General features: G+C 42.3%; 1 protein-coding gene across 2 annotated transcripts; it reads left to right on the forward strand.

Annotated features, from left to right (window-relative positions):
- The first annotated feature begins 499 nt into the window (after nucleotides 1–499).
- hmgcs1 (3-hydroxy-3-methylglutaryl-CoA synthase 1) lies at nucleotides 500–13273 on the forward strand. 2 transcript variants are annotated; one of them, NM_001126700.1, is given in 10 exon segments: nucleotides 500–646; nucleotides 6192–6649; nucleotides 7835–7960; nucleotides 8240–8404; nucleotides 8502–8670; nucleotides 9092–9262; nucleotides 9995–10101; nucleotides 10549–10674; nucleotides 11318–11481; nucleotides 12031–13273. In NM_001126700.1, coding segments are annotated over 9 exon segments (1563 nt in total). In that variant the 5' UTR covers nucleotides 500–646; nucleotides 6192–6201; the 3' UTR covers nucleotides 12118–13273.
- The last annotated feature ends 4825 nt before the right edge of the window (nucleotides 13274–18098 follow it).

The following is an 18098-nucleotide window of genomic DNA, read 5'->3' on the forward strand; positions in this document are numbered from 1 at the left end:
TCCTACCAAATAAAGCCCCTGTAAGCTGATAGGGTGCATAGAGGCCCCTAATAGCCAATCACAGCCCTTATTTGGCTCCTCCATGAACTTTTATGGTGCTTGTGTTGCTCTCCAAGTCTTTTTACATGTGACTGTGGCTCATGAGTAAGAAAGGTTGGGGATCCCTGGCTTACATGATCGCTACTACCCCGCTCCCTACTAGCACCCAAAACCCAAAGGCACCATCTCTTCGTTGCCAGGCGACCCCCTCACTCTTCCATTCTATTCGCTCCGCCGCTTGCAGCCTACCTCGCCAGGAATCGGACGCGCTTTCCCATTGGCTGCCTGTACCGCAGAGTTACTTCTGATTGGTTAGTGCTCTCTGGCCACCCGAACGTCACTTTCTCACACCATTCTATAGCAGGATGCCGGGCGAGGAGCGCTGGTTGGCTATAGGGGGGCGCTGATAGGTGGAGTTTAAGAGTGTCAAGGTGTCGTCGCCGGTTCCTATTGGCCGAAAGGCTGACTGAGTTAAAGTAGTATCGTGCGGTGGCGCGGCGGGGCTGTGCCGGGGATGGTACAGTTATAAACCCTATAGCGCAAAGGGAGGGCAGAATCTGGAGTGGGACTGTAGGAGCAGCACAGCCGGCAATAGCACCGCAAACAGGTAAGTGTAGAAGCTCGCTGGGGCAACCCTTTCCCATCATCTGTACATGTAATATACATACCGGTGGGGGTAACAGGAGACATGTGATTTTAGCACTGGTGAACATATGGCAGCGCCAGCAGCCTACTGACTGGTAGATTAATGCTGCTGATGGCTACACTTGTCTCTATGCTGCCATGCACCTACATGAAATGCGAATTAGCCCTTCAGACTTTTGCTTCATTTGAAAAAATTATACATACATACACATACATACATATATACATACATATATACATACACACATACATATATATATACATACATACATACATACATATATACACACATACATACATACATATATATATATACATACACACATATATATATACATACATACATACACACATACACACACACATACACACATATATATATACATACATACATACACACATACATACACACATACACACACACATACACACATATATATATATATACATACATACATACACACATACACACATATATATATACATACATACATACATACATACATACAAAGGGCGGTGAGGAGACTGCACAGCTCAGACTTGGTGAAATAACTGCCCATGTGGCTCTTGCAATATTATCATGCCTTGTATTGGGAGGAGCACATCTCTATACTCCTGCAAGTGCCTTAAATCTATTGATTTTAGCAGAAATGCAGCACATGTCCTGCATTCCTGCTGAAATAAATGACTTAAAGGCACTTGCCAGGGTATAGAGGGGTGCTCCTCCCAATACAAGGCATGGCTGGATGCTGTTTGGCTTGGGAGCAGCCAGGGAAGGGAATGCAGCCTTGAAATATGGAAGCAGTGTGCTGAAGAATTAGTTTTGTCCTGCAATATTGTAGTATAATTTAATCACTCTGATAGTTGCATCCCTGGTTAAAGGACCTGTCAGCAGATTGTTTTTAGCATGCAGCTGTGTATAACTGTAGCCTGGGGGTTTCCAGGCTGTGGCCCTCCAGCTTTTAGCATGTGGCTGTCAAGGGTTTGTAACTTCACTAAATGGTGAGAATGACACCCTGGCTACATCAGCCTATGGAAATCTCTGACCTTTCACCCCTGGGATGTCCGGACTACAGCAGAGCCTAAAGGAAACAGTGCTACAAGGTACATGTATGAGCAGTGCAACAAGTAAAAGATTTTTGTTTCCTGATTAATTTACAGTTGCCTGCTGTAGGAATATGCAACATCTGCTCCTGCCCTGCAGCATGCATTTGTAATAGGTAGTCTATCATAGTGTAATATGACTGCATTGTGGGTTACAGGTAGCAGATATATTCCTGTCTGTTGCCCTTTATATGGTTTATGAAGTGCTTGACTGGACATTGTGGTGCTGGTTTCCTATGTCTTTGCCATAACCAAAATAATGGTATGTTTAAAATACGTAGTAGGGAGTGCTGCCCCATATTGAGTGCCTGTAGGGGAGTAACTATAGGGGAAGCAGACCCTACACTGGAGGTTTAGAGGGCCCAAAGTTAAGGGGAAGCCCTACAATAAATGAGCCATTTGGGTTCCAGTATCTTCCAGTTATGCCACTGACAGATTTAACTGCACTCCAGCAGGGCCAGCCTTGGATTTAAAATAGACCCTGGCATTTCAAGTACACAGAGACTCAAACAGCCCCCCCAGCCCAATAAATAGTGAGTGTCTATGGCAGGGATCCCCAACCTTTTTTACCCGGGAGCCACACTCTAATGTAAAATTAGTTGGAGAGCAACACAAGCTTGGAAAATGTTCATGAGGGTTTCACATAAGGGCTGTGATTGGCTTTTTGGTAGCTCCTATGGGGACTGGCAGCCTACAGGGGGTGCTGTTTGGCAGTACATCTGGTTTTTATGCAACCAAAACTTGCCTCCAAGTCAGGAATTCAAAAATAAGCAGCTGCTTTGGGGCCACTGGGAGCAACATCCAAGGGGTTGGGGAGCAACATGTTGGTCACGAGCCTCTGGTTGGGGATTACTGGTCTATGGCATCTTACAGCAGCCCCTCTGGCATTTGCCAGAACCCACAGGTTCCAGTCCAGGCCGGCCTTCCAGCTGGTAAACTAAAGGATGTGTTTAAAGCTCTTGAGGATCAGCAACTGGAGGGCTGCAGGATGGGAGGGTTATAGTGTTTGTACCATATGTGCATTGCTAGCTGCTAACTGTAGCTGGGAAGAGATGTGATTGCTGTCTTTGGGGCAAGTTGTTTATGTGTTCTCTCCAGAACTCTCTGTTTTACTGGAAGTTGTAGTTCAAATGCAAGAGAAAGCCTACCTGCCATACAGGGGTACTGCTGCCTTTGTCAGAGGGGGCTCCAAAATGTAGCAGGTTTGGCATAATGGGGTGTGACCAAGGTGGGTGAGGGGTCTGGTGGTGCATGCCCCATTCTGCATGTTGGCAGGCCTCTTCATTAGGGTGAGAACAGTCAGAACAGCACCACTTGTATTCTTGATTAAATGCCTTTATTGCACACATCTCAGGCCATCACCGCAACGTTTCATGCGGCCTGAATGTTGCTGTAATGCCCAAAGATGTGTGCAATAAAGGCATTTAATCAAGAATACAAGTGGTGCTGTTCTGACTGTTCTTGCTGGGAAATACCGGTAGGAAGTGGCCATTGGGGAACCTGCACTATTTCAAAACAGATTCAAGGTGCTGTGCTGACTACTATCTACAAACCCTCCATTAGGGTTGCCACATGTTGAATTCACATCCTACATGGCTAATTAGCAATTCATTTAGATGCTTGCTGCCTGGCTGCCCATAAACCAGTTCAGTCTGCAGAATGCATCTGAATTACTTGCTTATTGGCTATGTAGAATGTGGAGTCAGTATGTGGGCAGATTTAAAGGGGCGAGCTGGCAAAACTACCCTCTGCCAGGGGGCTAGGTGACCAGTGGGTTAATCATTGTGGGCCCCCAAACATAGTAGGAAAGAGACCACAGATTGCTGATTTCTGCCCTCCTGTTCCTGAACACAGTTGTTGCTCTGTGGAGCCTGAGAAGGCAGCCCCCCTAACCAGACAGCATTAGGGGCGATAGTTGCAGGAGCAGATTGTAGGGATGTTGCCTCCGAATCAAAGAGAAATCAAACAAATGTAATTGTAGCAATTTGCATGGATACATTTATTAAACAATTTTAGTGATTTTAAAATGTAATTGCTACTGAAAGCTGTGTCTGTCTGGCCGTTTTGGTTCTGACTTCAGAAACAATGTAGCAGAAGCCAGTGATTAACAGTCCAAGAGGAAAACTTCCCTTTGCTACATTGTTTCTAGAGTCAGAACCACTGAACAGGTGGCTATACACAATACACAGGTTTAAAAAGCAGTGATGTTTATCAATGAATATATATAACGGTTTAAATGGCCATCGGCTTAAAATCCCGTCGCCTGCTCACAGATCTATATAAAAACATTACTAACATAGGCTGCAAGCTTAGGGAATGAAAATGCTATTTCCTAATTGGCAGACTTCTGTGGTGCCACTCCCAGTGCCCCCTGGGTAATTAGGGAACGCTTAGGTTTTTAAGTCCCCTGCAGACTGGCAGCGCATGCGCGGTATGGCGAGTAACTCATCTCGCTGGTGATTTAAGGGTGGGGCGTTTAATTAACATCAAGAGTTGTCATGTGATTGATACCCGTCAGCCATTTTTATTATGGGCATGAGAACCGCGCAATTAGAAGCACTAGGAAACGCGACAACCTGGCCTTGGTGGTCGGTAAATACTAACCGAAACGTATTTTGTTTTTCATTTTTTTTGCGCATTTTCCAATGATAGGGCTGATAAATAGATACTGGTGTACCCATATCAAAGATGGCGGACGTTCGCTCCGCTTACAGATACCGCAGTTGCGCTTGGAGCGCATGCGCGGGCAGTTTCTGTATTGCTGAGACATGTGTCTGTGACCTCCCAGCAAAGTGACTGCTCTGGACACCGAAGAGCTGGCTTGGTGCCGTCTGCGGTAAGAGAGACCCCAAGGGTGGGCTAGGGCAGAGGGAATTTCATGGGGGTCCCTGGGCTTGGCAAGGAAGATAACATAACCAGAGACATAACTGAATGTTATTTTCAGGTGGGGATGTCCAACCTGCCGCCCTTCATCTGTTGGGGAGGGTTTTCGGGTCTGACTGCCTTTCGTTGTTACCAGGGGCACCTTTTTATCTACCCTCTGCCCTGTAGAAATGTCACAATTGGAACTGTTACCTGAGCCCCTCCTGCTGTTTAACTACACCTCCCAGCAGCCTGTGCGCTTAACCCTATTAATTAACCTGCTAAGGGGATGCTGGAAATTGCAGCAGTTTGGGAACTACAACTGGCAACATTCCATCTAGATATAATGGGCTTTAATTACTGCTACTACTTCTTTCCTAGGATATCCACTATCTGCCAAATCAAATGTAAAGCTAATTAATAGTAATGGCTTCTTATATTAAGTACACCCAAGGATATAAGAGTTTTATTGGGGGGAAAAAACATGGTATGAGGTGTTTGAAAGTGCAGTATATTGCAAATGAAGTCTGGTATGGAATTTTATTTGTGGCGTATGTGTAATGTTCCATAATCTGGCGGCTCCAGCAGAATGCAGGCTTTTGCCATTAAGATCAATAGAGGGGAAATTGAAAACACTTTGCTGTCCGCCCTTTAAGCTGGAAATCATCCTCGGTGCTGGAACCCTAAGGGATTGCTGAGAGCTTTAGCTCTGTGACAGATAAATAGGTGTGGATATTGCTCATTGCTATTAGCATAGAATTTTGTATCCTTTTCTAGTGTGATGACCAAATATTTCAGTGCACTAGTAAAACGTGGGCAAAACACTTATCGGTTTTGAATTAATTAGATTTTTTTTTTGTACAGCAGCTTTTTAGTTTGGGATTTCAGCAGTTATCTGGTTGCTGGGGATCAATTTACCCTAGCAACCAGGCAGTGGTTTGAATGAGAGTGGTTTCTGTTCAGGCCTTCTCATGTTTATCTTTCAAAGTAATAAGAAGCAACAAAACAGAGGCCTCACGGAGCAATAGTTTTATTTCGGCTTTCTGGGTTGGGGACCCCTGTTTAAAAACTCGAAAGAGGCAGCAATGAATGGCGAATGTAGAACCAATTGAACTATTGTCAAGAACTGGCTATTTTATAACATAGTGAAAGCTAACTTAAAGACTGCCCCTTTAAGAAGTTGAAGCCTTATCTCCTAAGGCTGATATTATGTTTCTTCTAATAGTATTTTCCAGTTAGGCAAACCCCAGGCTGCCAACAGTAAGGATTTGTTGCTGTAAAGCATCTGCTTAAAGTGTGACCAATAACCGTGCATGAGTTTAGACATGAGGGTATTAGCAATAAATACTCCTGAGCCTAGTGACCCCACACTAGGTTACTGTGCTGTAGGCTACCTTATTTTCATAAAGCAGATTGGTTGCTTTGAGCCAACCTGGGACTTCACCATATTGGTTCTATAGTGCCCTATCTGCCCAGCCTCCACATGCAGTAGAAGTGTCTTTTTTGTAGTCATTGATCTCTAATTTCTTCTTCTTTTCAAGGTCAGCCATCATGCCTGGATCCCTTCCTCCAAACGGTGAAAGCTCTTGGCCCAAAGATGTGGGCATCGTTGCTCTAGAGATTTACTTTCCGTCCCAGTATGTCGATCAAGTAGAGCTGGAGAAATTCGATGGAGTCAGCGCTGGGAAATACACCATCGGCTTGGGGCAGTGTAAGATGGGCTTCTGCTCGGACAGAGAAGACATCAATTCTTTGTGTCTCACAGTGGTCCAAAGGTTAATGGAGAGGAACAATCTGTCTTACGACTGCATTGGCCGACTGGAGGTGGGAACAGAGACAATCATTGACAAGTCCAAATCTGTTAAGACTGTCCTCATGCAACTGTTTGAAGATTCGGGTAACACCGACGTGGAAGGCATCGACACAACAAATGCATGTTACGGAGGCACGGCAGCTCTCTTCAATGCCGTCAACTGGGTGGAATCAAGTTCTTGGGATGGTAAGCACAATGCATTTTTTTGGTTGGCTTCTATTGGGTAATTTTAAACCTGGAGAGTGCCCTGTGATTTGGCACAGCTGCTGTTGTGTGTCCTTCCCTGCACATTTTGCATTTATACATATGAGAGGTAGCCTTTTGTTATAGGCTGCTGTAGCTACATCAACAATAATGTTTTTATACAATGGGGGTTTTGCTACAGCTGTCTATTAAGAACATTTCCCATGGTTTGTAATAAAGCAGGTCCTCTTTTCATGTATAAATGCATATATACAGACAAACATGTTCCAGGTACACAGTAACCTTCAATTGATTTGAACAGATAAAGGGATAGCTATTAGTATATATTGTGCCTGGTAGGGATGGGCAAGTGTATGTGTCAGACAGAACGAGTTGTCTCCAGAATGTTGATCTTGTTCAAGGTATGTAGCCAGAGCTTGGATGTTCTTTGTTGTCAAAACATTTTGCACTGCTTTTGTCCTTCGCCCTTGGAGGGGACTGCTTGCACAGCCAAATGCACTGCACACCTGGTGGAATTTTCAAATTTGCCTGATCCTCAACCAGATAATCGCCAGGCAGTCTGCCATTGTGTCCCCATGCACTGGCTAGTGAGCTCTCAATGCTATCTAGAATGGACAAGTTGGTAGCCAATGTACGGCCATCTTAATTTTTACACAATACTAATGTTATTGTTTCTCAGTGCCAGTTTAGATACTTGTCCCATTTTGAGGTGCTCAGGGAATTCATTTGTTTTGGAGGAAACCTAGATTCAGTTACAGCCATGGGGGCTAAATGGTAATAGATGCATACACTTTTTTACCATCAGCCAAGCAGATTACTGTTTACAAACTTCACCCAAGCAGATTAGTTTTTACAAACTTCCCTACATAGTTACTGTACCATTACAGATTTCCCAAATATTGCTGCATAAATCCTCCTACTAACCATTTATCTTCTGAGTGCTTTGTATACACCTCTTTCGTGTTTTTCATTTGGCTGATTTCTGTTCTCCTATTTCATTTTGTGATGCCTTTGTATTTCCCTTAACTCATTTTCCCTTCAGCATCTTCTGCTTCTGGTTTCTGTTTGAATAAGGGTCACTTGCTCACTTGTTTCATGCAGCAAAGGATCTTTTTGGGCAATGACTTAAAATGGTTTAACTGAATCCTTTTTATTTTTGAAATATAGGACGCTATGCGCTTGTGGTTGCTGGAGACATTGCTGTGTATGCCACAGGAAGTGCCAGGCCAACCGGAGGAGCCGGAGCTGTTGCCATGCTTGTGGGGCCGAATGCCACTTTAGTTTTTGAAAGAGGTTTGTGTTTTTCCCATTATTTCCTAAATTACCTTTTTAAATATGGCTCAAAATTATGTGTGAGATGTACTTATTAAATAATCTAGCCCTGGGAGGGGATGGATATACAGTGTAAATCCCTTTTCTGCTTATTTAGAATGGCTGTTCTGATATGCTTGATCAGCGTTCTCACACACACACACCTTATACATAAACACCGGCTGATTCATAATGGAACTTTGGGTTTCAGAGTGCTGTTTTTCGTTTTTCTATCTTTACATTGCCCTTTGATTTTTCCAGGACTGCGCGGAACACACATGCAACATGCCTATGATTTTTATAAGCCAGATATGGAATCGGAATACCCCGTCGTAGATGGAAAGCTTTCAATACAGTGCTACCTCAGCGCATTAGATCACTGTTACACTACTTATCGCAAGAAAATCCATGCCCAGTGGCAGAAAGGTTTGTTACAAAAATCAGTTGCTCCATTCATGTTTCCATAAAACATTGTATGCAGCTGTTACATTTGTGTGATTTACAATTTGCTTTCCTGTTCCAGAGGGAACTGATAAACCGTTTACTCTGAATGACTTTGGATTCATGATCTTTCACTCGCCATACTGCAAACTTGTCCAGAAATCTTTAGCACGGTTGCTGGTGAATGACTTCATTAGTGATTCCGACCCAGATATGGAGAGTGGGATGTATGTTGGCCTGGATTCATTTAGGTAAGAATGAGGCTTTCCTATGAACACTTCCAATTAGTATGTAATAGAAGGACTCCATTAACACTTGGTGCAGGTTTGAACTGCTCTTATGAGAGGCATTGTCTAGGCATGTGTATGTATGTATATATGTATATATGTGTATATATATATATATATATATATATATATATAATTTTTTTTTTTTTTTATACTACTATTTAGCTACAACATCCAACCTTTGCTGATGTATTATGACTTGTGGTGCAGGAGAGGGCTCTATTGTAACAGCAGTAAGAAAGGCAGCCCTAGCACTGTTATAACTCCTAATCTATAGTATAGACATTAATAAACTAGAAGTAACTCCATAGTATTGTGCTGCACTTATATTTCTTCTATATTTTCAGATATTTCACTTAGGTTTTTCACATTTACATTTTTTCAGGGATTTAAAGCTGGAAGAGACTTATTTTGACAGAGATGTAGAAAAGGCATTTCTAAAGGCCAGCACAGAGCTTTTCAATGATAAGACTAAAGCATCTTTGCTGGTATCTAGGGAAAATGGGAATATGTACACACCATCTGTGTATGGATGCCTTGCCTCTGTACTTGCACAGTAAGTATATGTATATCTGTATATAAAACACATGAATGTTTATGTAGTAAGGTTGGTACCTGAAACCCTCCTTTTTGTGCTTACTGAGACAGTTCTTTGTGGTGCTGGTAATTGTACAGGTATGGGACTTGTTATCCAGAATGCTTGGGACCTGGGGTCTTTCTGTCATTTGGACCTTCATACCTTGTCTGCCAAAAATGGGTTTCTAGAGAAGAGAACCCATACTTGTAATCTAACCATGTTAACGGAGTGCATTAATTAATGACCCCTTTAAATTCATAATATAAAATTATCCATTGCAGCTTCGTAAATTGCTTAAATTTTTTATAAGATAAACAAAATGTAATTTACGTCAGACATGTTGTTCTTCATACCCCAGTTCTTTTGTCTGTCATATTTTTTTTGCACTGCTGGTTCTGATTTGATCAATGTAGCAGAAGCCAAAAGGTTAGCTGTAAAGCATACAAGGCATTGTGGGAATTGGGAGTTTTGGATGGAAGAGAGCTGGATGCTGCTACAACCAGCAGTAAAATCAGAAAATAAAAAGGGACAGACAGGAACTGCTTTCAATAACAACTGCATTTACAAATAACTTCAAAATCATTGCATTTTATATTGGAAAATTAGAATTATCCTTTATTTTTGGATTTATCACATTTTAATCAGTCAGACTAGCCTTGCCGTTGCCTGTATTATTGTAGTTTCTCAAATTGTGATCTCTCTTTTTCTCAGATATTCTCCTCAGCAACTGGCTGGGCAAAGGATTGGTGTGTTCTCCTATGGCTCAGGCTTTGCTGCCACCATGTACTCACTCAGAGTCTCCCAGGATGCTATGCCAGGTAAGGATACATAATAGGAGCCAGTATACACCAAAGCAAATATATAACAGGTTCTCTTTTGGTGTCACTGGTAAAAACAGAATATATATATATATTATACACATTAGAGTTATTCTGCGCTACCTTTGCTTTTTACAACCAAAGGCTAACTGAATAGTTGGGTATTTATAGACTGCAATGCTGTAGTGTGTGCCTTCTCTCGCTCTGTGCTTCCTGCATTTGCCTAGCTGGTCCAACCCATGCACCAAGTGGGTACCTTAAGATGCCAAATTTAAGGACATGCCATGCTTGTTCTCCGCTTTGTGTAAAAAGATTGCATCTCAGTCACATTAGCACTATTTTTGGATCTAATCTCTCTATCAGTCACCAATCAAATGATTATTTTCTCTAGTTGTGTTCCAGATGTACACTAATGTTTAGTTACATGGGCTTTTTTGTGCTTTTTAGGTTCTTCCTTGGACAAGTTAACATCCAGCTTGTCAGACCTTAAAGCAAGACTCGACTCAAGAAAGAATGTTTCACCCAGCAACTTTGCTGACACCATGAAGCTGCGACAAGACACACACCATTTAGGTACACACCAGGCTAGGCAAGATAAGGCCTTATCATAAGACCATATTCCTACCCCCTTTGCTCAGTTGTCTTCCTAAAGTATTATTTGGGGCCACTGTAGTGCTAAGGGCCCTTTATTCAGAATTTTAGTAAATATTAATTAAACACTTGCGCACTGACTTACAATACACGTATTACTAAACAAAATGGCTATTGACAATTCTAAAGCATACACATTGCTAAATATAAGACTGTACTGTTTGTCTGTTAAGTTTTTTCTTGGCAACTAATAGGGTATGATAAACAGGTTGTTGGTGGGATGAGGGGGACTCCCAGTACAGGGTCTTTGTTGTATGATTTTACACACATTATCTGGGGTGTGGAGACTCGTTGCACAGGATAAACTGCTTTACATGTTAAGGGGAGTCCCTAATGTGACCAGTGAGGAACTATCTAGGCTGCTTTATCTTTAAGCCAAGGGCATATATTTACTATTATATGTATTCATAAGCAGCATCATATTAAGCTGGTCCTAACTGGTATAACAAGCTTACTTTGTAGTTTCCACGTCACAACAAAAGTTTTAATTTTGTATTTATTGTGCTACAGCCCTGTAATGCTCGGGCATTTTTTTAAATTTGTTTTCTTGTATTTTTTCCCCCAGCTAATTATATTCCTCAGGGGTCAGTGGATGACCTGTTTCCAGGTACCTGGTATCTGGTCCGTGTGGATGAGAAGCACAGGAGGTTCTATGCCCGCAGCTCACTGATGAACGATGGCCCTTTAGATGCTGCACCTGAATCTGTTCACGCAAGCACCGCTAATGAGGTATTTCCACTAGTCAAACCCAACCCATCTCCTAATATGGAATAATGCCTTCTCTCAAACAAATAACTCCCATTATTGGAGCCTTTCCTTGTATTTTTGGGGGGGATATTGTGTGGTGATAGTGCTCTTTAAAAAAAGAACCGTTATTCAACTTATTCTGAGTTTGTAATGCAAAGTTTTTGGTTAATACAATACAATATCACACCTGCATATATCTAATCTGTCTAATCTATCTCTGTCCAATCTATCTATTTATATATAATATATATATATATATATATATATATATATATATATAGCCAGATCAAGCCACTTTTTAAAAGGCAATGTGAGCCCCATAAATAAGGGATGTGCTTTGCCTATTCTTTAAATAGCATATTCATTCTGTATTATTGCCACTGTAAATTTCCTTTTGAAATGTTACTGTACAATCCATGTGCTAACAAATGTTGGTCTCTTATGTAAAGGGGAAGTTACCCTTTTTGTTAGAAAGTCTGAGATAAACTGACCTGGATATTTACATGTATAATGTCCTTTTCCCCATTACAGCATTTCCCAAGCCCTGCTAAGAAAGTCCCCAGAATCCCTCCAGCAGCTGAAGCCGTGCCCATCTCCGTTACCAATGGAGAGCACTGATCTTCCTCTAAGAGGCCCAAGATGGACGCATCCTCGTTTTTGCATTCTTGTAAATGTATATTTGTAATGTAAACTTAATTGCAGAACAGAGAAACCTGTTCCGGCCCCAGAGCGATTACAGTACAAAAAGGGTTTGGTTTCTTAGCATTTTGATATCTTGAAAAGGGACAGTGAGATATAAATAGAAATGTATATTAAATTAAAAAAAAAAAGAATCACCTTTGGACCTGGAAACTGACACATCTGTGCAGTTAGTTAGCATAAATGTTACTGTACCCAGCTGTAATTGGGTAAACACAATACTAATTTGCTGTCTGTGATGTAGAATGGATTGGAATGTATGGCACTTACATAAATACCTCCAAGGCATGATCTTTTCTCTGTGGCTCTCATGCTTTTGCGGCGCTACCATTGGCAGCATTAGTGTGAGCCAATCAGGTTCAGGATCAGTGCTGTGAGGTGCAGCAGTGTCCTACACACATGCTTTAGTACGCCATCGGACACAAACTACGTACCTCTCTTGGTTTTATCATGGCTGCCTCTATTCTTTATGGTTTTGGTCTGTTGGCATGTACAGAGTTTATATTTCATCCCTCGGTAGCTTTTTAAGATCACGTTGGTGCTAATGGTATGGGCTGAAGCCCAACTAATTTGTAAAAAAACTAAATTGTAGAGAAAGTAATATAAAATGTAAATTTTTTTTTTTTTTAAATTTTTTGTTAAAGTTGCTGTGTATAATTCTTTTGTCTTTAGAAATTGAAAATTTAAAGTGGGTTTAGCAGGTAACCTCTCTGTAGCGCCAGTCACATCTGCAGCATACACTACAATGTAATTGGATTTTGGGCCAAACAAGGCTCCGCTGGCTGCTGCAGTACTTAAAGGGGTTAACTGTTATTTTTCCTGCATTTGTAAAATACTTCTCCTCACACCCTGCGACTTTTGTACAGTTACAGATTTTTTGCTAATGAAACAAATGTACAGTAAGAGATAGTATTGTGTCCCGAGAATTGGTGATGTCACGTGACTTGAATTGTTCTATGTGGAGACAATGGTTCACTCAATTAACCCGATTCCTTCTGCGCTGAAGGAATAAAATGAAATCTGTAAGTAATGGAAATGCTTTACAAAAATAAAGTTTTCCTTATGGTGCAGAAAACTATTGTATTTGTGTTTTTACTTTATTAGCCAAGGGATAAGACGTGGCAAACACACACAGGTACAGTCAACACCTCACATCATTGGTTCCCAGTCTGTGCAGCTGGCCTTCGTGGTTGGGCCTGAAGCAGTGACAAGGGGGCCCAAACTGTTCATACATGGGCTGATAAAAGCTGCTTATTTGGCCCCTCCAGACAGTCAACAGCTTATCGGCCCATGTATGCTTGAAGGATATATGGGGAAAAAATAGGCAGATCTATTGTGCGTGTTTGAAAATCACATTGAGTGTAGTCCTTGTCCAATGGGTCTCCCATAAGGCCGCTATGTATCCCAATTTTTTAGCCACTGGGCCAGATATGTAAGCCAGATTTTTCCAAGCCCCTGGGTGGCCAAATCAATGAAATGCCTTGCCAAATGAGTGGATCTCATGGTGTATAGCTAGCTTTAGGATGAGTATTGGGGAGGATGCTTATTAACTCTCCTAGATACACCTGAAAGCCCATCTTGAAGGTCTTTTAGGATGAAGCTCTTCTAGATATTCTTGGAACTGTGGTTGATACACCAGTGTTTTCCTGTGTCTGTAACCTTGTTGTGAACCAAAAGGGGGCCGTGTGTAACACCGTTAACTTAAAGGAGAAGGAAAGGCTACATATGAGTTAATCTCAATCTGCAGGTTTGCCATCCCCTGTGTCAATAGTGCCCTTAAGTCTCCCCATATAGCGATGGTTTAGAAGTTCAGAAGCCAAACCGGGAAAAAAAGCACTGAGCTGTGTGAAGAAAGTTCCCATGATGCATCACTCCTGCACTGACTTAAGGACCGAGGAACTGAGGCGGCGCGTGCGCATGTCTATGATCTGTGGGCGCGCACAAGCAGGCACGCTCCCCATTCAGAACCCTCTGAGCCGGCCCCTATGAGCGCGCACCATAAGCGCGCCGTCAGTACCGGGGTCAGGAAGCGGCGCATGCGCATTAGAAGCAGGCGCAAGGCGGGAAGTGATGTAAGCAGTTTTAAAATGTCGGCGCCAAGGAATGAAGACAGGAGATTCTTCGGCTGGATGGTGCACCGATCCACAAGCAGCGGGTGAGTTGGAAATGCGGCGGTTCAGGAGGGGGGCTGATGCCCTAAACAAATATACATATATCATTTTTTCAGTTTCCTTATCTCTGATCTGTAAGAGGTTAAACTCCTGACAGGAAAAATCATTTGGATTGTACCAATATACTGACCAGGAGTGCGACATATAAGTTTGTATGTTTTACTGTTTACTAGGTTCTAATTAAGTTATAAATAGTTTCTGACAGACCAGCTAACTTCTGTGTAAAAATCATAGCCTAAAACTGAGCAGAATCTTTGCCAGACTATAGTCCTTAATGGAACAGTAACACCAAAAAAGAGTTTTAAAGTAAATTAAATATAATGTACTGTTGCTCTGCACTGGTAAAAGTTGTGTGTTTGCTACAGTAACACTGCTATAATTTATATAATAAGCTGCTGTGTAGCCACGGGGGCAGCCATTCAAGCTGGAAAAAAGGAGAAAAGACACAGGTTACATAGCAGATAACAGATAAACTCTGTAGAATACAATAGTGTTTTATCTGTTATCTGCTATGTGCCTGTGCCTTTTCTCCTTTGAATGGCTGCCCCCATGGCTACACAGCTGCATTCTTTATATAAACTATAGTAGTCTTTCTGAGGCAAACACACCAGTTGTATCAGTGCAGGGCAGCAGTACATTATATTGGAATTTCTTTTATACACTTGAATTTTTTGGTGTTACTGTTCCTTTAATGGACTTTCACAACCCCCCCCCCCCCCCTTGTATGTTCTGTCATTTGGTCTGGTCCCTCCTCAGTGCAATAGCTCCACAGAAGAGGTAAGGTTGTACAGGTCCCCAGACAGGTGCACACCAGTAAAATGTTATAAAGTTACGGTATCTCTGCCTGATGTGTTCAAGTCCCCTTCCCTGCTGCTATGACTACCCCTATGCTGGCTGGACCAGTTGGTCACATGGGTCAGTGCAACAGCAGGTTATGCGTGGCCAAGTTGCAATGGCAAGGGGGGCATGGGCACTGCCAGACATATATTGTGTCTTGAGCATTAGTGGTGGGCCAAATTGGAGGTCAGTACAGACCATTTGGGGGTGGGGGTGAGGACCGTGTCTACAGCCTCACCCTGTAGCATTTTCCAGTTTTCTTTATCAATATCTGACTGATAAGGGAGGCCACAATTTTGTCCCTTACATGAGCCAAAAAGTCACAAATCAGAGCACTGGAAATAGCCAGGCATTACAGTCACTTGATTCGCGATGATGGGTGAGCAGGCAAATCTGTGTCTTAAATATTGCCTGCATTTTATGGCTTATGTGGAGAATAGGGTCCATGAAGCTTTCACACTTTTCATTGTAAAGGAGGTAAAAATCTGTTTGTGTAACATTTCTGATTGTGCTCATGTGGCTATGTATAATATTAGCAGCAAACAGCAGCAGCCCTGCCTTGCTTTATGGCAATGATTTCTGATTTTATACTTTAGATCAGTAACCAGGGTCCCAAAGAACAAAGGAGGCTCAGTAGTTACACCCCCCCCCCCCCGAGTCAGTGTTCCTAAATAAATTACTTTCAATGTCAATAATAACACAAGCTTCATGTTGTATTAAAATAGTGATTTATAGAACACAAGAAAAATAACTGAAAGGCTTTCAATACAAACTGCATTTAGTTACAATAGGTGTCGTTTTTGGAATTGCCCAGCGCTACAGCATACAGTCGTGCTCTCAGGCGACACACAGGAGTGATATATACGTTATTATGTCACTATTCCTTAGAAAACAATGGTCCATCACTTCACAACAGCGGTGCTCAACCTTGGCCCTTCCAGCTGTTCAGAACTACAGTACCCATCATCCTCAGCAAGCCACAGCTGGAAGAAAGGACAGGGCCAAGGATGGAGGCACCTGGATTACAGGCTAAGTGGGAGAAATAGAGCACATGCAATCACATGAACTTATGCATTCAGGGTTAGAGGGGAGAGTGCACAGACACAATACCCTTCTCATATACAGTAGGAAGGAATAGGCCCAACGGCCAACGTTTGCACTTAAAAGGTAACCAGTGTAAGTAGTTTAGTGCCAGGGTTTTCTCTGCCACTCCTGCCTTGCCAGTAGCTTATTCTCACACTGGCTTGTTATTGTGAAGGACTCATTTTAATAGGAGAGACCTGGAGAACTGATGACTTTATGGTTGAAAATGTATTTTTGAAACTCACTTCAAGGTAAAGGTCTGCCCCATCAACTTATTCATTAAAATCTCAGTATTTGCCTGCAGGCTCAATGGCCTATGCCTACAGCATTAGCTTCCATCTTGGATTCAGAGAATCGCATTTATTCAGGCTCTCTTCCAGTCTCATCATTAGGACTTTGCCCTCCATATTCCTTAGGTATCACCATCTAATGCCATCAAGTTGCTCTCCACCCCCCTTTGATGTTGCTCCCAGTGGCCTCAAAGTAAGTGCCATTTTTACATTTCTGGCTTGGAGACAAGTTTTGGAAGCACAGAGACACAGTTTTACTCCAAGCAGAGCCTCCTGCAGACTAGCAGACCATATGGGGCTACCAAACAACCAATCACAGCCCTTTATTTGGCACCCCAAAAGAACTTTTTTCATTCTTGTGTGGCTCCCCAACACTTTTTACATCTGACTGTGGCTTGGGGATCCATGCTGTAGGGAGTCAGCGTTCAGTTAGGGAAGGGCCCTTTGATTTAATGTTTTTGGGGAGGGAACTGGTAACCAGTATGGTCTTTTAGACTGGGGAATGTATCACTTCTTTCCTATGATCCTTGGCGCCTCAGGAGTAGATGAATGGCACTTAATAATGTACACAAGCTCAATATAATGAAGCGGCTAGTTCACTGGCAGGACATAGGCTGAGACTGGAGGAAAGGGGGTTTTACCATCAGAATAGTTATGTAATGACAGAACTGTAGAGCAAGATGAGATGCCCTTAGGGCCATATTTATCCTGCATTTGGAAACTTCTTGGCTGTGTGCAGCAAATGTTCAACATAAAATATAGATAGCCGAAGACTGAAGCCAGATTCCTCGTGCAACAGAATCACTTCTGCTCCATAAGCCGAACTCCGGATTCCCCCTATCACTCACAGCTCCTCAGTAGCGTAGGTGCCTGCAATGCATTGCAAACCAGATAACATTAACACCATGTAGCATTAGCACCAAATATATTTACCAGGCTATGCACTAAGCACAGGCGCAGGTCTAGTTAGGGCCCCAGCTTACATGGGATAAGCATGAAATTCAGCAGCCGTCTCTAAACTACACCTGTCCTGGTGTTTGGGCACCCAACAGGTTATGCACATTGCACATATACTGGCTGATAAACAGCATGGTTTTGAATATCCAGTAGAAAAAGATACATTTCAATAGAATGTTTTTTAAAAATATGCAATGCATTGCAAGCTACTTTAGCAACAGAGGTCATTTCCAATCAGCCAGAAAATATAGAATTTCAGATCTGTTCAGCTTGGTTATTGTTAACCGTAGGTACGGAGCAGAATATACTAATGGCCACTCCTCTGATTGTAGGTATGGAACAGAATACATAAGTGGAGGTATGGGGCAGAATATATATGGAGCAGGATATATAAATGGCCACGACAGAATGAGCAAAATATATAAATGGCCATGCCTCTTTCTTCTCTTGATTTGCAGTTTCACTTTAGAAGTTCCGATACACAGAGTGTAATGGCTAAAGATACACCCACTTAACTTGGCGCCATGTTTTTTTCAAACCAACCCCAGTTGGCCCACTAAGA

This window comes from Xenopus tropicalis, chromosome 1 (assembly GCF_000004195.4).
Source record: "Xenopus tropicalis strain Nigerian chromosome 1, UCB_Xtro_10.0, whole genome shotgun sequence".
Taxonomy (NCBI): domain Eukaryota; kingdom Metazoa; phylum Chordata; class Amphibia; order Anura; family Pipidae; genus Xenopus; species Xenopus tropicalis.